The 22,400-nt window shown below is 44.3% G+C and overlaps 1 protein-coding gene across 9 annotated transcripts in view; it reads right to left on the bottom strand.

The window, feature by feature from the left end:
• Window positions 1–22,400, bottom strand: part of arhgef10 (Rho guanine nucleotide exchange factor (GEF) 10) — a 235,908-nt gene that overhangs the window by 142,937 nt on the left and 70,571 nt on the right. For all 9 annotated transcript variants that reach the window (XM_063038799.1, XM_063038823.1, XM_063038819.1 and 6 more), the window contains one exon: window positions 4,458–4,730. In XM_063038799.1, coding sequence (XP_062894869.1) covers window positions 4,458–4,730 — 273 coding nt within the window. The remainder of the gene's footprint in view (window positions 1–4,457; window positions 4,731–22,400) is intronic.

Genomic DNA, 22,400 nt, shown 5'->3' with positions numbered 1-22,400 from the left:
GAATGAAGGGGGATCTTATTGAAACCTATCAAATATTGAAAGGCCTAAATAGAGTGGATGTTTCCAATAGTGAGATAGTTGAGGAACAGAGAGCACAGCCTCCAAATCGCAGAACATCTCTGTAGAACAGGGGTCCCCAACCTTTCTTGCACCGCAGACCGGTTTAATACTGACGATATTCTTGCTGACCAGCTGACCAGTGGGGTGTTCAAGTAGGGTTAAACTCACCTCAACATGTCTTTTACAGTTAGGGTTGCCAACTTTCTCACTTCCAAATAAGGGACAAAAGTAGCAGTCAAATCCCGGGACACTTTACCCCAAAAAGACTACCATGACCATGAAGCTTTGCGTGGGCACCTGTGTGCGCATGCGTGACGTGTGCATGCACATACGTGCCGATTTTTTTTTCCACAAACCGGTTTTGCCTTTACCTTCCAGACTATACTGTACATACATTATTTCTACATTATATAGGCTGTGTATTTATCATATCATTCCTGCTTTTACTATATGTTAGTGTTATTTTCGGTTATATGTGTCATTTGGTATGATTTGGTAGGTTATTTTTTGGGTCTGGGAACGCTCAAAAAATTTTCCCATATAAATTAATGGTAATTGCTTCTTCGCTTTATGCCATTTTGGCACGAAAGTTTTCATAGGAACGCTCTACCTTAGCGGGGGAAATGACGGGACAAGGGCGGTCCCGTATGGGACAAACCAATTTAGCCCAATATACGGGATGTCCCAGCAAATACGGGACAGTTGGCAACCCTATGTTCAAGTTCAACAGTACGTGACAGGGAATGAGGAAAGGTGCAGCTGACTCATATCATTTCCTCGCAGCCCGGTAGCACATGCTTTGCGGCCTGGTGGTTGGGGACCACTGCTGTAGAACACTGAAGAAGAGCGACTTCTTTAGCCAGAGGGTGGTGTGTCTGTAGAATTCATTGCCACATACAACTGTGGCAGCCAAGCCATTGGGTATATTTAAAGCAGTGGTTGATAGGTTCTTGATTACCAAGGGCATCAAAGGTTTTGTGGAGAAGGCAGGAGACTGGGGCTAAGAATGAAAATAAACTAGGCTTGATTTAACAGTGGAACAGCCATGACAGGCTGAATGGCCTAATTCTGCTGCTATATCTTATGGCCTACCTCGTGGACCCATTTCCCAGCTCCCCCTACAGTGCAGCAGGGAGATTGGAGGAAGCGTGGCTGCTGAAATCTCGTTGAGATGTTTATTTATTTAACGATATAGCGCGGACTTGGCCTTTCTAGCCCTCCCAGCCACACCATTCCAGCAGCCCTGACAAATCCGATCAACCCTAACCTAATCACACTACAATGACTGCATTATCCAAACTCAAGACAATATGGAGGGACAGCAACATCACCATGAAGTACAAGATCAGACTCCTGCGTGCGTTGGTATTCTCCATCTTCCTGTACGCATGTGAGACATGGACCCTCACAGCAGAGCTACAGAGGAAGATACAGGCATTGATAATAAGATCCTATCACAACATCTTGGGCATCTCATACTTGGACCACATCACAAACGAGCAGGTCCGCAAGACCATCCGGCACCACACTGGCCCCCATGAAGACCTTCTCGCAACGGTGAAGAAAAGAAAGCTGAGGTGGTACGGCCACGTAACAAGATCCAGTGGCCTTGCAAAGACCGTTCTACAAGGAACTGTGGAGGGGAAAAGGAGAGATAAACAGAGGAAAAGATGGACAGACAACATTAAAGAATGGACAGGAAAAAGATTTGCGGTGACCGAGGCTCTGGCACACAATCGTGACAGATGGAACAGACTGGTGCAAAGCTTGATATGACGGCACCCTGACGACTCCACCCAGAGTTAAGTGCGCAAGGCAAGGCAATCACACTACAATTTACAAAGACTAATTAACCTACCCTGTACATCTTTGAACTGCAGGAGGAAACCAGAGGACCTGGAGTAAACATACATATTGCACATGGAGGATGTACAGCGACTCCTTACAGAAAGGCACTGGAATTGAACTCCGAACAACAGAACGCCTCGAGCTGTAACAGCGTCATGCTCACGGCTATGCTCGAGGCGCCCCCCCCCCCCCATGGGAGGTTATGGCAACCAGCAATCTACACACAGCACTTGTGGAACAGAGAAATAACTCCATACTAAGCCGGATCAGACTGGATCTGAATCGCAGTCCCCACAATGGACCACACAATGACAAGTCCACCCGGCCAAGCCTCAGCTGAATCTGGACAAGCTCTGTGTGAAGGAATGTTCTCTGATCTTGCTCATATCTCCTCACAATGGAAGCCCATTCCCGAGAGGAAACTGTTTATCTCAATGTACACCGTTTCACCTAACACCCAACACCCATTTCATCGCCGCTTGATCGTCTATGCTCAAGGAGATAACACCTGCCCTCATCGTTCTAGATTAGATTGGGCTAAAGGTTAGCTTTATTTATCACACGTACATCGAAACTTTGAAACACACAGTGAAATGCATTGTTTCCGTCAATAACCGGCACAGCCCGAGCATGTGCTGAGGGCAGCCTGCGAGTGTAGCCGTGCTGCTGGTGCCAACAAAAACAGAATTAGAATGATTCGGGGCGAGGTGCGGAAGAACTTATTGAAACCTATTGAATATTGAAAGGGCTCGACAGAGTGGATGTGGAGAAAATGATTCCTTTTGTTGGTGAGTTTAGAACCAGTGGGCATAGACTCAGAATAGGAGCACCAAGAGTTATGGGAAGAAGAAAGAGTAATGGGGTTGAGAAGGATAATAATTCAGCCATGGTGGAATGGCAGAGCAGACTCAATGGGCTAAATGGCCTTTTTCTGCTCCTATGTCTTATGGTCTAATATAGCAATCCCACAATTTACTAAACCTAACCTGTAATTCTTTGGAATTTGGGAGGAAACTGGAGCACTTGAAGGAAACCTACACAATCACAAGGAGAATGTACAAACTCTTTACAGGCAGTGATGGAAATTGAACCCTGATTGAAGATCACTAGCATTGTAAAGTGTTATACTAACTATTACACTACTGTTACACCATCCTGTGTACGTCATACTTTCCACTTTATACCTTACTATCTTACTATGTTCTTTATACTGTCCATCTCCCTTTCCAAGCTCTGTGCTGATGCAGGGTTTTAAGTAAAAATGTTCCCTCTCAGATGCTGCTTGACCCACTGAGTTCCTCCAGCAGACTGACTGTTGCTCCAGATTCTAGCATCTGCTGCCTCCCGTGTCTCCAAATTGCTAGGTAATTTGACCTGGTTCAGCACCTGAAGCCCATATGTCATCGAGATGAATCTGCACTCACTCAGTCCAAGCTTAATGTCCCCCTGCTGGCTCGACTTAGATCCATGTTGGGATTAGATGAAAAGCCTAGATAGAGTGGATGTGAAGAGGTGGTTTCCCATCGTGGAGGAGTCTAGGACCAAAGGGTACTGCCACAGAATACAAGGACGTCCATTCAGAACAGAGATGAAGAGGAATTTCTTTAGACAGTGGGTGGTGAATCTATAGAATTACTTGCCACAGATGGCTATGGAGGCCAAGTCATTGGGTATATTTAAAGCAGAAATTGATAGATTCTAGATTAGTAAAGGTGTCAAAGATTACGAGCAGTAAGAAGGAGAATGGGGTTGAGCGGGATATTAGTCCGGGAGTCTCCCGCAAATTAATAGTGGCTCCCTGATGCCCGCAAATTATATACAATGTCCTGGAAATTGATTTTTTTTTGACAGCGAGCGTGAGAGAGCGCATGAGAGAGAGAGCGGGAGAGCGAACGCAAGAGCAAGAAAGCAAGCGTGAGAGAGTGAGCGAGAGTGAGAGCGACCACGACAGAGAGAGAGAGCGCGAGAGCACGCACGAGAGAAAGAGCAAGAGCGAGAAAGCAAGCGCGAGAGTGCGAGAGCAAGAGTGAGAAAGCAAGTGCGAGAGAGCGAGAGCAAGAGTGAGAAAGCAAGCGCAAGAGAGCGAGAAAGCGAGCGCGAGAGCGACCACGAGCAAGAGAGCGCGAGAGCAAGAGCGAGAGAGTTCCAATAAAAATCAGAGTGGCAGAGTGTTCCAAAAAAATATAAAACGTACGTCACTCCAGACTACACCAATGTGTACCCCTGCCTAATAGGGGTCAAAAGTAATGACAGTGTTGCTCGCTGCACTGTTTGCAACAGTGACTTTTCTATTGCCCATGGTGGGTTAAGACTGTAAAAGACATGTTGAGGTGAGTTTAACAGGTGTCATTCGTTCATTAGCATAGCTAACGTTATTTAAACTAGCTGGCTGGCTGCTAAGGAGCTACTCTATTGCAGACATCCCAACTCTCCCGGAAGTCTCCCGCAAATTGATGGTGCTACCTCCCTGAAATGAGTTTTTGCAGGGTGGGATGTCTGGGTACTGGCGAGTAATAACAACCAATCTTGATTCTTTCTGTTACAAATACCTTCTGTGTTTTGGGCTGCATCATCTGCACGTGGGTTTAAGTTGTTGGTTTCTGATATTTCATAGTACCCACTGTTCTCAGGTGAAACCTCAACAGCCACTTCTTCTGCTGTGCAGTCTGGGACCCCGCCCTGACCTTGGGCATTTAGGACTGTGGGTATAAATTCTGAGACAGGCTCGCCGTCTGCTTCTGGAATCTCATCGCTGTCAAAATCAAAGGCTTTTCCCTCTTCTTGATCATCATCATCAGTGTATGGAAGTTCATTTTCCAGGACTGAAGAGAAAAGCAAATAATACACTAGGTTAAAGGCTAACCATTTACGTATGAACATAGAACTTTACAGAATAGTACAGACCCTTTGGCCCACAACATCCAGAATCAAACTCGGAATCAGGTTTAATATCACCGGCATACGTTGTGAAATTCATTGTTTTGTGGCAGGAGTACAATGCAATACATAATAATGGTATACAAAAGAGAATTAAATGAAATAAATAGGACAAAAAGAGGAAAAAATACTGAGGATGTATTCATGGTTCATTGTCCATTCCGAAATCTGATGGTGGAGGGGAAGAAGCTGCTCATACAGCTCCTGTCCCATTTCCTCGATGGTAGCAATAAGAAGAGGGCATGTCCAACCTTTGCTGTTTTTTGCTTTTGTTGGTGCTGTGCCAACCTTTTATACTATGGTAACATCAATCTAACCGTTTGGTCTCACACAGCCCTCCATTTTTCTATCATCCACGTGGTTACCAAAGAGTTTCTTAAATTTCTGTATCTGCCTCTGCCACCACCCCGGTAGTGTGTTCCATACACTCACTGCTCTGTGTAAAAAATTTACCTCCAATCGTCTTAGAATTATGCTCCCTCATATTAGCCATTTCTACCCTTGGAAAAAGTCTCTGGTTGTCCACTCAATCCAGGCCTCTTATTATCTTAGCGACACACACAAAATGCTGAAGAAACTCAGTAGACCGAGCAGCATTTATGAAAAAGAGTACAGTCGATGTTTCTGGCCAAGACCGGGCCGGAAATGTCAACTATTTACTCTTTTCCTTAGATGCTGCCTGGCCAGCTGAGTTCCTCAGGTATTTTGTTTGTGTTGTTTGGATTTCCAGCATCTGCAGATCTTCTCTTGCCTCTTACTATCATGTTCAACTCTATCAAATCACCTCTCGTCCTCCTATGCTCTAAAGGGAAAAGCCCTATATCATTCACCTTATCTTCAGAAGACACGTTTTCTAATCTAGGCAGCATCCTGGTAAGTCTTCTCTGCACCTTTTCTAAAGCTTGCACATCCTTCCTATAATGTGGTGACGAGACCAGAACACAATATTCCAAATATGGTTTAATCAGGGTTTTACAGAACTGCAACAGTATCTCATGGCTCTTGAATTCAATCCCCCAGGTAATGAAGGCCAACACACCATACACCTTCTTAACAACCCTATCACCTTGCGCATTAACTTTGAGGAATCTATGGGTATGGACCCCAAGCTTGCTCTTGGGTGGATTAACGGGGCTAAAAATTCCCCTAAATATCTGATGCCCATCAAAACATGATTTTGGGAAGGACAAAGATCTAATCTGAATATTTGAGTAAAATGACATCTTTTTGCCCACAGGACAGCAGCCCAGGATTGTAGACCAGGCCTGAGGCCTGTGGATTAAGGATCAGAATTAGAGTGCCCCAGAATTATCAGGCAAGCGGTGACTAATATGAGGGGCATAATTTGGAAAGGATATCAGAGGCAGGTATTTTTTGCACAGCAGTGGGTGCATGGAACACACTGCCACTGCCAGGGGTGCTGGTAGAGGCGGATAAATTAAGGATATTTAAGAGGACATTTAAAACATTAGGGTCAGCTGCACTGGGGATAAGGCCCAGGAGGCAGGTTGGAAGGGAACAGAGGTGTGATGGGTGTGCTGGGGTGGGGGCTGGCCTCTGCAGGCTGGCTGTCCCATCGGTTCTGCTTGTCAATGTTCACTCCCTCGAAGACAAGCTGGATTGCCTTGGTCTGCGGCTGACCCAGTGCAAGATGAGGAACTGCTGCATGCTTGTTCTCACAGGAATGTGGCTCCAGGACAACATCCAATACACCATCAATCTTCAGGCCAAGACACTCAGGGACTAGTGCTAACATTATTTTAGAACTGTAGGTGCTGGATCGTAACCACTGTATATGAACTCTGTGTGACTGTATGTACTCTGTTTTGCACCTTGGCTCCAGAAGAATAATATTTCATTTTGTTACAGCAACAGACATCAAAGTTGCTGGTGAACGCAGCAGGCCAGGCAGCATCTCTAGGAAGAGGTACAGTAGACGGTTCAGGCCGAGACCCTTCGTCAGGACTAAGGAAGGGTCTCGGCCTGAAACGTCGACTGTACCTCTTCCTAGAGATGCTGCCTGGCCTGCTGCGTTCACCAGCAACTTTGATGTGTGTTGCTTGAATTTCCAGCATCTGCAGAATTCCTCGTGTTTGCATTTCATTTTGTTGTTTACATGTGTATGGTTGAATGACAATTGAACTTGAACTTGAGACTATTAGATAGGCAGATGGATGAAAGGAAAATGGAGGGCTATGTGGGAAGGAAAGATCAGTTTGAGCTTGGAGTAGGTTATGCGGTCAGCACAACATGGACCAAAGGGCCTGTACTGTACTTTACTGTTCTGTGTTCTACAAGAAATATATTAATTCAATCTAAGAATTTTAATGATTGTATGAGACCAGAGAATATTAAATACGTGCGTAGAACCTTACAGCTCAGTACAATTCATCCATCTTAAAATAACCACTTTAATTTGTAGTTGATGTAATATACAAGACAAAAAATATGTTCTTGCAATTGAGGCCTCAAGGATAAAAATCTCTTGGATGAGGGAATTAAATGCAGCATCTCCAAGTTTGCGGATGACAAGAAGCTGGGCGGCAGTGTTAGCTGTGAGGAGGATGCTAAGAGGATGCAGAGTGACTTGGATAGGTTGGGTGAGTGGGCAAATTCATGGCAGATGCAATTTAATGTGGATAAATGTGAAGTTATCCACTTTGGTGGCAAAAACAGGAAAACAGATTATTATCTGAATGGTGGCCGATTAGGAAAAGGGGAGGTGCAACGAGACCTGGGTGTCATTATATACCAGTCATCGAAAGTGGGCATGCAGGTACAGCAGGCGGTGAAAAAGGTGAATGGTATGCTGGCATTTATAGCAAGAGGATTCGAGTACAGGAGCAGCGAGGTACTACTGCAGTTGTACAAGGCCTTGGTGAGACCACACCTGGAGTATTGTGTGCAGTTTTGGTCCCCTAATCTGAGGAAAGACATCCTTGCCATAGAGGGAGTACAAAGAAGGTTCACCAGATTGATTCCTGGGATGGCAGGACTTTCATATGATGAAAGACTGGATGAACTAGTCTTATACTCGTTGGAATTTAGAAGATTGAGGGGGGATCTGATTGAAACGTATAAAATCCTAAAGGGATTGGACAGGGTAGATGCAGGAAGATTGTTCCCGATGTTGGGGAAGTCCAGAACAAGGGGTCACAGTTTGAGGATAAAGGGGAAGCCTTTTAGGACCGAGATTAGGGAAAACTTCTTCACACAGAGAGTGGTGAATCTGTGGAATTCTCTGCCACAGGAAACAGTTGAGGCCAGTTCATTGGCTATATTTAAGAGGGAGTTAGATATGGCCCTTGTGGCTAAAGGGATCGGGGGTATGGAGGGAAGGCTGGTACAGGGTTCTGAGTTGGATAATCAGCCATGATCATACTGAATGGCGGAGCAGGCTCGAAGGGCCGAATGGCCTACTCCTGCACCTATTTTCTATGTTTCTATGTTTCTAAAAGGATCCTTTTGTGGTGATCACCAGTGACTAGTGGTATTCTGCAGGGGTCGGTGTTGGGACTGCTTCTTCTTATGCTGTATATCAATGATTTAGATGATAGAATAGATGGCTTTGTTGCCAAGTTTGCAGATGATATGAAGATTGGTGGAGGGGCAATAGTGTTGAAGAAACAAGAAGGCTGCAGAAGGACTTAGGCAGATTATGAGAATGGGCAAGAAAGTGGCAAATGAAATACATTGTTAGAAAATGCATGGCTATGCACTTTGATAGAAGAAATAAGTATGCAGACTATTTTCCAAACCGGGAGAAAATCCAAAAATCTATGATGCAAAGGGACTTGGGAGTCCTTGTGCCAAACACCCTAAAGGTTAATTTGCAGATTGAGTCAGTGTTGAGGAAGGCAAGTGCAATGTTTGCATTCATTTCAAGAGGTCTAGAATATAAGAGCAGGGATGTGATGCTGAGGCCTTATAAGGCCTCACCTTGAGTGTTGTGAACAGTTTTGGGCTCATTATCTTAGAAAATATGTGCTGACATTGGAGAGGGTTCAGAGTAGGTTCACAAGGATGACAAAGGGTTCTCATATGAGGAATGTTTGATGGCTCTGGGCCGGTACTCACTAGAATTTATAAGGATGAGGGAAGATCTCATTGAAACCGTTCAAATGTTGAAAGACCTGGACAGAGTAGATATGGAAAGGATGTTTCCGGTGGTGGGTGAGTCTAGGACAAGAGGGCAAAGCCTCAGGATAGAGGGCTGTCCATTTAAAACAGAGATGTGGAGAAATTTCTTTAACCAGAGAGTGGTGAATTTCTGGAATTTGTTACCACAGGCAGCTATGGAGGCCAAGTTGTTGGGTGTATTTAAGGCAGAGATTGATAGGTTCTTGATTGGCCACAGCATCAAAGGTTACGGGGAGAAGGCAAGGGAGTGGGGCTGAGGAGGAGGAAAAAAGATCAGCCATGACTGAATGATGGAGCAGACTTGATGGGCCAAATGGCCTAATTCTGTTCCTATGTCTTATGGTCTTATTGATTTTGAATAGCTCTTCGTGCCCAAGAAGGCGGCCTATTGTGTTAGGTCATGGTGATCAGGAACTTACGGCAACAACCAGAGAAACTGTTGCTGTGATTGTGTTTTAAGATTCTTACACATTGGAACAACACTGGTTAAAATGATATCTCCTGGATCAATGCGTCAATTTGGAAAGCAATTTCTGAAGGTCACAATGACTGAAGATGTTCCTTTTATCCTAAATCTAAAGCAGGTACCTTCCATTTGCTGTCCCTTGGGCATACTTCCCCATTATTGACCACAGCCTTCTGACTGCACTGGGGTCAAAGATACTGTATGATGTTTGCTTCTCTGGGGACCCCTTTTTCATACTCATTTCCTTAAGTGGGTTTTTAATGCCCGCAGCTTCACGCTGTAACCATTAAGCAACAATTTTTCATGTCCCGTGCAGTTATAGTTTCCCATGCTTCCATTTTGTTTTAAGATAATTTGCATTCCGATTTCCTTTTCCTGATGAGCACTGAACTATCCAACAATGCATACGGTGAGCTGTGGAGACATCTCGTGCTGAGTTAGATCACAGTACCGCCACCTATCACATTTTAATTTCTTGTCAATACTCCTAGATCCTGAAAAGACCACTGGATTAATCTTAACTAAAGTAACTAATTGGAATAGTTGCATTTAATTAAGAGAGTCAATAAATTCTGTGCCTGCATCTCTCTTAGTCTCTTGTCAACAGACCCTGTCGAACAGATAACCTGCTTTGAGGAACGGAAGTGAACAGGAGATATTGAGCAGTTAGGTTTGGTATTTTTTTTCCACTGGCCATTCCCCCTTTGATCAATTTCTGTGTCAGTCTGAACCCAGTGAAAGATTTAAGGATTTAAAGATTAGCTTTATTTGTCACCTGCAAGTTAAAACATGCAGTGAAATGTATTGTTTGGGTCAATGTCCAACACAGAAGATGTAATGCTACAGCTCACAGGAGTCACCATACTTCCCGCACCAGAATAAATAAGCATGCCCACAATTTACTAACCCTAACGCGTTCGCCTTTGGCATATAGGGGGAAACGCGTGCAGTCACAGGGAGAACATACAGACAGTGGTGGGAATTGAACACCGTTTGGTGATCACTGCTGCTGTAAAGCCTTACTCTAATTATTACTCTGCCCTTCAATTTGTTCTCCAATAACCTAGCTATCATACCACCTGCAGATAACCAGAACAACTCTACTGATGTCCACTACATCACATTTTTAAACACTTGTTGTTTCACAACTTATCACTTTTAATTCCTTATATTGGAACACGGAACTCAGTTTCCGCCGCCCACTGCAAGTCCATGTTAGCCACGAAGTGTCAGTGACATGAAAGGGGCCAGAAACTCCTGCATAACCACAATTTCAACAAATCCAAAACCGAGGAGTAAAAGGTCATGAAAATTATTCTAAAAAACAGTGGATTGGAGTTAATTGGGCCATCGGTTTAACAGACAGCTGTTTATTTGGGACAGTATGCCGCTTAATTGGGGCAGGAGACTATTGCAAAGCAGTTTCTAACTAGCGTCAGTTGTGTGCACTTGTGTGGCCATTAGACGCTATACCGTGCTAAGAGTGATCAGTTTTAAATAGCATCAACTGAATGTGTTTGTTTTCACTGTCACTAAGAGTTGGTGAGAAATAAGCAGGAAGACAATTTTGCTCAGTGCTGTTTCAAGCATTCAGGCTTGGAGATACCAGAGATGGCCAGGAGTGAAAATGAAATGATCAGCAAGTTGAGAATTACAAAGTGCTTTAAGGTATCCACACTCATCTTGAATTTACAATGAAAGTAAAGATTTGGAAGATGCAACTGCCTCAAGCATTGCATGAGGATCGTCCATTATTGCACAAAGAGTCTGTGCTGACTTTGTTCATTTGCAGTCAATCAAAAGAACATGGCAAATGAATTCCTCTATGGGTAACTATAAGGAACCAATACACAGTTTTGTTGCACTGTAGAGGTATTGGTAGTGTTCTAATTTGTTCAGCATTTTATTTAAATTCATGATTTGTTACTCTGTTAAATGGTAGTTTGTCTTTTTTATATCTTTTTAAGTATTTCCATGTAACTTCAGCTAATTGGGGCAGCTGTTTAATTGGACGAAAATGTACTGGTCCCAATGTGTACCAATTAACTGGAATCCATTGTATTCACAATGTCACTTTCCAGAAGGAACTATTCAGCCTCAGATGGATAAAATCCTGAGTCTATTTTTGCTTTTCATGTTAAAATGGTCATGGCTGTGCAAGTCTAAGGAATGGTTTTCAGTCAGAAACATGCAAACAAACCAGAAGATTCCTAATCAATAGTGAACAGTTACATGATACTTGTTTTACAGACAAGAGGTGGCATTATAGTCATAGTCATACTTTATTGATCCCAGGGGAAATTTGTTTTCGTTATAGTTGCACCATAAATAATAAATAGTAATAGAACCATAAATAGTTAAATAGTAATATGTAAATTATGCCAGTAAATTATGAAATAAATCCAGGACCAGCCTATCGGCTCAGGGTATCTGACCCTCCAAGGGAGGAGTTGTAAAGTTTGATGGCCACAGGCAGGAATGACTTCCTATGACGCTCTGTGTTGTATCTCGGAGGAATGAGTCTCTGGCTGAATGTACTCCTGTGCCCACCCAGTACATTATGTAGTGGATGGGAGACATTGACCAAGATGGCATGCAACTTAGACAGCATCCTCTTTTCAGACACCACCGTGAGAGAGTCCAGTTCCATCCCCACAACATCACTGGCCTTACGGATGAGTTTGTTGATTCTGTTGGTGTCTGCTACCCTCAGCCTGCTGCCCCAGCACACAACAGCAAACATGATAGCACTGGCCACCACAGACTCATAGAACATCCTCAGCATCGTCCGGCAGATGTTAAAGGACCTGTCTCCTCAGGAAATAGAGACGGCTCTGATCCTTCTTGTAGACAGCCTCAGTGTTCTTAGACCAGTCCAGTTTATTGTCAATTCGTATCCCCAGGTATTTGTAATCCTCCACCACGTCCACACTGACCCCTTGGATGGAAACAGGGGTCACCGGTACCTTAGCTCTCCTCAGGTCTACCACCAGCTCCTTAGTCTTTTTCACTTTAAGCTGCAGATAAATCTGCTCACACCATGTGACAAAGTTTCATACCGTAGCCCTGTACTCAACTTCATCTCCCTTGCTGATGCATCCAACTATGGCAGAGTCAAACTTCTGAAGATGACAAGACTCTGTGCAGTAGTTGAAGTCCGAGGTGTAAATGGTGAAGAGAAAGGGAGACAAGACAGTTCCCTGTGGAACCCCAGTGCTGCTGATCACTCTGTCAGACACACAGTGTTGCAAGCACATGTACTGTGGTCTGCCAGTCAGGTAATCAAGAATCCATGATACCAGGGAAGCATCCACCTGCATCGCTGTCAGCTTCTCCCCCAGCAGAGCAGGGTGGATGGTGTTGAACACACTGGAGAAATCAAAAAACATGACCCCCACAGTGCTTGCTGGCTTGTCCAGGTGGGCGTAGACACAGTTCAGCAGGTAGATGACGGCATCCTCAACTCCTAGTCGGGGCTGGTAGGCGAGGTGGAGGGGATCTAAGTCTGGCCTGACCATAGGCTGGAGCAGCTCCAGAACAAGTCTCTCCAGGGTCTTCATGATGTGGGAGGTCAATGCCACCGGTCTGTAGTCATTGAGGCCGCTGGGGTGCGGCGTCTTCGGCACAGGGACGAGGCAGGACGTCTTCTACAGTACAGGAACCCTCCGGAGCCTCAGACTCAGGTTGAATACATGGCAAAGTACTCCACATAGCTGAGGGGCACAGGCTTTGAGCACCCTGGTACTGACACCATCCGGTCCTGCAGCCTTGCTTGGGTTGAGACGTTTCAGCTGTCTTCTCACCTGTAGAGCTGTGAAGCCCACCGTGGTGGTTTCGTGTGGGGAAGGGGTATAGTTATGAGAGCAGGGTGGGGGACTGTGAAGAGGGGTAGGAGGGAAGAGTGGAATATGTGTTGGTTGGGGGCTGACAACAGATGGCTCATGTGGGGGATGGGCAGGGGTCACAATGTCAAATCTGTTAAAGAACAGGTTAAGCTCATTGGCCCTGTCCACACTGCCTTCAGCTCCTCTGTTGCTAGTTTGCCGAAACCCAGTGATGGTCCTCATCCCCCTCCAGACCTCTCTCATGTTGTTCTGCTGGAGTTTCCACTCAAGCTTCCTCCTGTACCTGTCTTTAGCCTCCCTGATCCTGGCTTTCAGGTCCCTCTGTATTGCCCTCAGCTCCTCCCTATTTCCATCTCTAAACGACCTCTTTTTAGCGTTCAGGATGTCCTTAATGTCCTTTGTTACCCATGGCTTGTTATTTGAATAAAAAGGACAGTTCTTGTCGGAAAATTGCAGTCCACACAGAAGTTAATGTAATCAGTGATGCACTCTGTGAGCCCATCCACTGATGTTTTATCCACACTTTAGTTTACAGTTGTGCAGATTTCAAAGCTCCCCCGTTTGGATTGAACTGTATCAAGAACTCTGGAGAATTCAGAAATGGCAAGGTGAGAAGAGAAGCTATGGTTCCAGACCTAATGTGGGCAAAAGAGATTAAAGTGAATAGGTGGGCCGAAAGACCTGTTTCTATCCAGATTGGCTCTTTTTGAGGAATCATTTCAGCTGAGGCTTTCCCTCATGGATATCATTGCTGAGATACACGAGTAGCAGTGTTATGCCAGAAATCTTTCCTCCAAAACACACATCCATACAAAAACACACAAACAAAACACAGCAAGTAACTGCACCATAAAGGCTAATACCTTGACACCGTTTGTAGTCAAATTTTATCCAAAAACAGAGCACTGTATGTGACCGATAGCTGCATAGGAAAAGCTGACCACAGGAAATTAGACCCTAGTCGCTTTGTTTTAGAACAGATACTCAGTGTGACTACAACACAGTGCCAGGGATGATGGTAGAGGCAGATAGGGTCATGGTATTTAAAAAGCACAGAGGCAGATACATGAATATGCAGGGAATGGAGGGACAGAGATTGTACGTGGCTAGATGGGTTCAGTTTAATTTTCCATCATGGTTGGCACAGATAAGATGGGCCAAAGGGCATGTTGCTGATCTATGTTCTACGTTCTTCATGCTCTCTTTTCCTCAACTTTTTCACCAGTATCTGAGAGGGGCATGTGAAATATGGAATGAGCTCAATGATTTACAGGTCTGCTTGTGGATCTTGATGTGGAAGGGTAACATTGATTGATTGGAGCAGATTGGTGGAGGACCATAGTCCTTTGTTATCCAGTGCCTAATCTAGGCCCCATTCGGTGGAAGACAAACATTACCTGGTATAGGAGCCACCAGGTCCTGGGAACTCGGCTGCATGTGGCAAACTCTTGCCCAGGTCACTGTGATAGTAATTGTAACTCCTGGCCAGAAGGTACCTCACCAGGATTGGAAAGACCATAAGATATAGGAGAAATAATGGGCCATTTGGCCCATCGAGTTCTGCTCCATCATTCAAACTTGGCTGATCCTTTTTTCGCCTCCTCAGCCCCACACCCCAGCCTTTTCTCCGTAACCTTTGATGCCATATCCAATCAAAAACCTATCAATCTCTGCCTTAAATACACCCAACGACCTGGCCTCCACAGCTGCATGTGGCAACAAATTCCACAAATTCACCACCCTTTGGCTAAAGAAATTTCTCTGCATCTCTGTTTTGAAAGAGTGCCCCTCTAACCTGAGGTTGTGCCCTCTTATTCTAGACTCTCCTGCCATGGGAAACATTCTTTCCACATCTACTCTGTCTAGGCCTTTCAACATTCAAGAAGTTTCAATGGGATCCCCCCTCATCCTTCCAAATTCCAGCAAGTACAGACCCAGAGGTATCAAATGTTCCTCATATGATAACCCTTTCATTCCCGGAATCATCCTTGAAAACCTTAAGGTGATTGGGTAGAAAGGATTGGGCTAGGGTGTCCTGACAAGTTGGAATTTCCGTGCCAAACTGCCAGCACATTTTCGCTAGCAGCCTTGGCAACTCTGTGATCGTAAGTCAAAGGCAAGTGCAGCAGAGGCAGCTCACAGATGTTCAAATCCACACAGATTTCACTGGAGCAACAGAAGCTGAGGGAAAATCTGTTAGAGGTGTGTGAGATTATCGGAGGACAACTGATACCTTTTCTGGTAAGATGACCACACACTTATTTGCAGCGGACTCTCTGGAGCTAACTAGAGGTGCTTTTATTCTTTTAACCATCCTTTTTTTACTATTGTAACACACTCCTCGACATTAAGATTTTCTAGTATTGGAAGTCTACCCCATCAATGGGTTGCTCAATAGCAGAGTGGCTGGAGGAGCTGGGCTTGGTGCAGACCATGTTGCTGCCAACTACAGAGAGGCATCAGAGTCGGTGCGTGAAGGCAGAGTGCAGTTTAACAGCTCGCGACTGTCCTGGATGTTTTTCCTGCGATCATGAGACCCTGTTGCAGATTGGTAATGTAAAATACCGCAAGTCCAGTTCACAGGTTTATTCGCGAGATTGACTGCAGGGATGCTGCGTGGCCTCAAATGTAGCTAGGTCTCATGGCACGGGCTTGCCTGTTGCAGCAGTCCGAGAAGGGAGATGCCGGAGGAGGTGTAGCATGGCGTCCATGCAGGGATGGGGGCTGGCCCCTCCCACTGGTGCTGCCCTCCAGTGGTTGCTTGGTGGAAGACAAGCTAGATTGCATGTGTGTGTGTGTGTGTGTGTGTGTGTGTGTGCATGCGAACATTTGTCTGCAGACTGCTGAGAACAGCTTGTTCTTGCTGACAACAGTCATGCAATATCAATTTACAGGACATGCACTCAGGGACTTGGGCTATACAATGGTATTATGTCGTGAAATTTGTTGTCATGTGGCAACATGACATTGCAATATATAATATATACTCTCTGGAATTTAGAAGATTGAGGGGGGGATCTGATTGAAAAGTGTAAAATTCTAAAGGGATTGGACAGGCGAGATGCAGGAAGATTGTTCCTGATGTTGGGGAAGTCCAGAACGAGGGGTCACAGTTTGAGGATAAAGGGGAAGCCTTTTAGGACCGAGATGAGGAAAAACTTCTTCACACAGAGAGTGGTGAATCTGTGGAATTCTCTGCTACAGGAAACAGTTGAGGCCTGTTCATTGGCTATATTAAATAGGGAGTTAGATATGGCCCTTGTGGCTAAAGGGATCGGGCGGGGGTACGGAGAGAAGGCAGGTACAGGGTTCTGATTTGGATGATCAGCCATGATCGTACTGAACGGCGGTGCAGGCTCGAAGGGCTGAATGGCCTACTCCTGCACCTATTTTCTATAACATACATACACACACACACACACACACACACACACACACACACACACACACACACACACAGTAGTGCTAGAAAGTTTGTGAATCCTGCAGAATTTTCTCTATTTCTGCATAAATATGACCTAAAATGTGATCAGGTCTTCTTGTAAGTCCCAAAACTAGATAAAGAGAACACAATTATAGGAATAGTGCAAAAAGACATACTGGTTCATTTATTTATTGAGAAAAAAATGTTACAATACTATATGTATTTGTTGGAAAAAGTATGTGAACCTTTACTTTCAGTAACTGCTGTGACCCCCTTGTACAGCAATAACTTCAACCAAACATTTCTGGTACCTGTTGATCAGTCCTGCACATTGGATTGGAGGAATTTTAGGCCATTCCTCCTTACAAAACTGTTTAAACTCTGGAATCTTGGTGGACTTCCTTGCATGCACTGCGTGTTTCAGGTCCTTCCAAAACATTCCTACAGGATTAAGGTCAGGACTTTGATTCAGTCATTCCAAAACATAATTTTTCTTCTTTTTAAACCATTCTGTTGTTGATTTACTTGTATCTTTCCGATTGCCTTGTTGCATTATCCAACTTCTATTAAGCTTCAGCTGACAGACTGCTACTCTGATACTCACCTGTACAATATCTTGATTCAACTTTGAATTCATTGTTTCCTCAGTGATTGCAAGCTGTCCAGGCCTTGAGGCAGAAAAGTAGCCCCAAACCATGATTCTCCTTCCATCATGCTTCACAGCTGGGATGAGGTTTTGGTGTTGATATGTAGTGCCCTTTTTCATCTAAACAGCAATGTGCATTTCCACCAAAGTTTTGTCTCAACTGTCCACAGAATATTGTCCTAGAAGTGTTAGAAAATGTCCAAGTGGTCTTTTACAAACTTGGGACGTGCAGCAATGGTTTTTTTGGAGAGCAGTGGTTTTCTCCGTGATGTCCTTCCATGAACACCATTCTTGATCAGTCTTTTTCTTATAGTGGACATGTACAGAGACTTTAGCAAGTTCTAGAGCTTTCTGCAGGTCTTTTGCTGTTACCCTTGGGTTCTTTTTCACCTCCTTCAGCATTGCACATTGTGCTCTTGGTGTGATCTTTGCAGGATGCCCACTCCTAGGGAGAGTAGCAGCAGTACAGTTTCCTCCATTTGTAGACAATTTCTCTTGCTGTGGACTGATGAGCACACAGGTCTTTAGAAATGCTTTTGTTGGCCTTTTCCAGCTTCATGCACCTCTCCAATTTTTCTTCTAGGCCCTTCTGAAAGTTGTTTTGATTGAGGTATGGTGCACATAAACAGATCTTTTTTGAGAAGAGCAGGCTCTGTCAGTAACCCGACTTTGTGTGTCCTTTTTTTTAATATAGGGCAGGGCATTTTTACAACCCACATCTCCAATCTCATCTCATTGATTGGAACACCTGACTCCATATAGCTTTTGTAGAAGGCATTGCCCCCGACGTTCACATACTTCTTCCAACAAATATATGCAATATTGGATCAGTTTTCTCAACGAATAAATGAACAAGTATAATGTGCTATTTATTTAATTTGGTTCTCTTTATCTAATTTTAGGACTTGCATTAAGATCTGATCACACTTTAGGTCATATTTATGCAGAAACAGAGAAAAATCTACAGTGTTCACAAACTTTCTAGCACCACTGTATACATATATTTTTTGTGCGACTGTATGTTTACTGGTATCTTATTTGTGCTTTCTGCTGTGTATGACTGTTGATACCATGTTTTGTACCTCGGCGCCAGAACAACACTGTTTTGTTTGGATGTATTCATGGTTATTCATGTATGGTTGATGGATGACTGAACTTGAACTTTAAGTTGAGAGAAGTTCAAAGGAGATGTATAGAACAAGGTTTTTATTACACGGAGTGGTAGGTGACTGGAATGTGCTGCTTGAGGTAATGGTAGAGGCAGATATAACAAGACTTTAAAGAGGTCTCTCAGGTACATGAATATGCTGGAGGTGGAAGAGTATGGTTTAGTTTAGTTACTAATTAAATTGGCTCAGCTGTCCATTGTGGGCCAAAGGGCTGGTTCCTGTGCTTGATTTGCCAGATCCCTCATCGGTCACACTGACAACTTTGTCTGCCAAACCTCTGTCAGGCAGGAGAGGGCAGAGTTGATTCAGGTGATTAGAAATAACAGAAGGCTACTGAATGAAGCTTGCTTTAATACTTTAAATGATTATTGGTGAGTTATCATCTATTCAAATATCTGAACCTTGAGGGCATTCAGAAAGACTGAAAGCCCCTGGTGGGTTTGATGGTGTAGATCGGAGGAACAGATTCGCGGGCTGTTGAAGTTTCTATTTCAGCTGTTCGGTGGGTAAGGCTTGTTCTGGCAGGGTCTGAGCTCCCGCAGGGTTGTCAGCGAAAGGTGAAGTCTGCAGCACAGTTGTAATCGCAGGCAAGCCTCAGCAGGCAGTGGGTTCTGGATAAGCTCATGCCAACTGGATGTCAGGGCTACAAACTAGAATCTTAATGGTATTTTGCAAGTAAGTGGAAGTGTAACTCCACCATGGACAGTCCTAAGCTCAGTTGCAGAAGGAGGAAGGTTGGACATGGGGTGAACAACCCAGTGCAGTAATAACTAAGGGCTACTGAAACACCAACAGAGGCTCCCAGGATCTCATTCCTGGGAGATGAAGAAGGAGCTTATTAAGAAGACGTATGAAGTTGTATGGTGAAAGCAGAAGCCATATGGCTGATCCACCTTCTATCGGACCAGGACAGAGCTGCTGTTGGCCTATGCCCCAAAAGGAATGATGGGCTGGAGAAGAAGAAATAGAAACAGAAAGGAAAAGAAAAATACTTACGTCAAAGGAAGGTTTTGCAGATGAGAGATCACTAAGTAACCCAGGAAAGATCTCAGGCCCTTCTGCCCACCCTGTCCGTACTGACCATTGAGCACCATCTCCACTCGTTCCATTTATCAGCAGCTTGTCCATAGCCTTCTCTACTCTGGTGACTCAATCTTGATACCTCTTAAATGTTATGAGAGTCTCTACCTCCACTACCTCTCAATATTAAACACTGATGATATTATTGGAGCTTGTCACCTTTCATTATCACTGGAACACATAATCAAAAGTACATTTCCTAAAGTGAAATCACCATTAACCTCTGATACCAGGTGCTAATCAGTAACTTTAGAATTACTGCAGACAGGTCAGAATTGATCTCCTGCACCGGCGACTGAACAGCAAGTCACCACGCCAAAGTGGCCACTGTTTTAAGATGCTTAATGAGAACGTGAAGTCTCAGAACATGAGATAAGGCTTCACCTGACATTAAGAGTCATTGGCATCTCTGTGGAAAATTGTTTGCTGTTTTTGTCAGCCTACCTCCATGGTGAAGAGTCACTTACCAAGATGATTCGAGGAAGGAAGGAAAATCCAGTGGCTCACCAGAGGATACAACATGTGGATATTATAAATCACATGCTTGCGTCATCAAATGACGGTGTCTCTTTGAGACGAGTGGAAAGCCCGACAGTAGGTATTTCCTGGCATTATTGTTCTTATATCTGGCTCTCCAGTCAGGAAAATTCTCATGGAACAGTATTGTATAAAAGACCATCCACTGTGAGTTATCAATAAATTGTTCATAAGACATGGGAGCATTCGGCCCATCAAGTTTGCTCCACCATTCCATCATGGCTAATTTATTATGGATCTCAACCCCATTCTCTTGTCTCCTCCCCACAAAATTGAAGAGAGGACTAAAGAGAGAATTTAGGGAGTTAAGTGGAAAGCTGAAAAGCAGGACCTCCAGGTTAGTATTCTCTGGATTGCGGCCTGTGCCATGTACCAGTGAAGGTAAAAACAGGATGAATTAGCAGATGAATGCGTGGCTGAGGAATTGGTGCAGTGGGTAGGGTTTCAGATTTCTGAATTATTGGGACTTCTTCTGGGCAATGTATGACCTGTACAAAAAGATGGGTTGATCATGAACCCGAGGGAGACTAAAACTGTTGCAGGTTTGTTAGAGCAGTTGGAGAGGGTTTAAACTAATTTGGCAGGAAGATGGGAACTGGAATGATAGGGCTGAGGATGGGGCAGTTGGTATACAAGTAGATGCAGTGCGGAGTGAGACTGAGAGGATGGACAGGCAGATAATAGAGCAAAACTGCAGTCAGTGGAATGAGCTGAAGTGTAACATAGGGACAAAACTTGTGAAGTGTGATGAATACAGGAAACAAGGTGTTATATTTGAATGCACACAGTATACTGAAGTGCAGTGAGAGAGTAGCAGGTATGACTTTGTGGGCATCACTGGCAGGTATGACTTTCTGGCTGAAAGAAGATCATAGTGAGGAGCTTAACTTCAAAGGATATACTTTGTACTGAAAGGACAGGCAGGAAGACATAGGCGGTGGTGTGGCTCTATTGCTAAGAGATGGAATTACTGTACATCTTCCGAAAGAGGTGTCATAGGATCAAAGGATGTTGAATCCTTGTGGGTGGAGTTAAGAAACTGCAAGGGTAAAAAAACCTTTATGGGAATCATATGGAGGCTTTTCAACCCCTCAATACCCAGATCCTGGACTGACAGCAACCTACTGCCCTCTACTGTGCATATTGTCTTGTTTATTATTTATTGTAATGCCTGCACTGTTTTGTGCACTATAGGACATTTCCCATAGTGGGTGAGTCTAGAGTAAGAGGGCACAGCCTCAGAATAGAAAGACGTGCCTTTAGAACAGAGATGAGAAGCAATTTTTTTTAGCTAGAGGCTGATGAATTTATGAAATTCATTACCATGGATGGCTATGGATGGTGTCATTGAGTATATTTAGAGGGAAGGTCAATAGGTTCTTGATTAGTTAGGGTGTCAAAGGTGGTGGGAAGAAGATAGAAGAATTTGGTTGAGAAGGATAATAAAGCAGCCACGATGGAATGGAAAGACGAATGGCCAGATGGCCTAAATCTGCTCCTAGGCCTTATGGTTTATGGTGTTATAGCCCTCCATTTTTCTACCATCCATGTGTGTATCTAAGATTCTCTCAAATGTTCCTAATGCATCTGCCTCTACCACCAATCCTTGTAGGGCATTTCATGCACCCACCACTCTCGATGTAAAAATAACTTACCTCTGATATCATCCCTAAAAATTCCTCCAATCACTTTAAAATTATGCCCCCTGCATTTAGCCATTTCCTCCCTGGGAAAAAGACTTTGGCTATCTACTCTATCCATGCCTCTCATCTTCTTGTATACTTCTACCTGGTCACCTATCATCTTCCTTTGCTCCAACAAGAAAAGCCCCAGCTTGCTCAGCCTACCCTTATTATATACACCCTCTAATCCAGGCAGCATCCTGGTAAATTGTCTCTGCACCGTTTTTATCAAAGTTTTCATATCCTTCCTATAATGAGATAACCAGGATGTCTACTACCTTCTCTGAAGGGAAACTTGAGGCAGAAGCTGGGTGATTGCTGATGAAGGAGGACAATGACCAGCTTCAGACAGAGCCAAATATCTCGCCTGCTCCTTATGTGAAATGCATAGGAAGAGGCAACACGGTGGCGCAGTGGGTAGTGCCGCTACCTTACAGCTCCAGAGACCCCGGTTCGATCCCAACCTCAGGCATGTCTACGTGGAGTCTGTGCACTCTCCCCATGAGCACGTGGGTTTTCCTTGATGCTCCAGTTTCCTCTCACTTTCCAAAGATGTGCAAGTTCGG

This window comes from Mobula hypostoma, chromosome 2 (assembly GCF_963921235.1).
Source record: "Mobula hypostoma chromosome 2, sMobHyp1.1, whole genome shotgun sequence".
NCBI classification, from domain to species: Eukaryota; Metazoa; Chordata; class Chondrichthyes; order Myliobatiformes; family Myliobatidae; genus Mobula; species Mobula hypostoma.
Note: the sequence above shows the minus strand (reverse complement) of the source record. Positions and strands in the feature narration are given on the sequence as shown.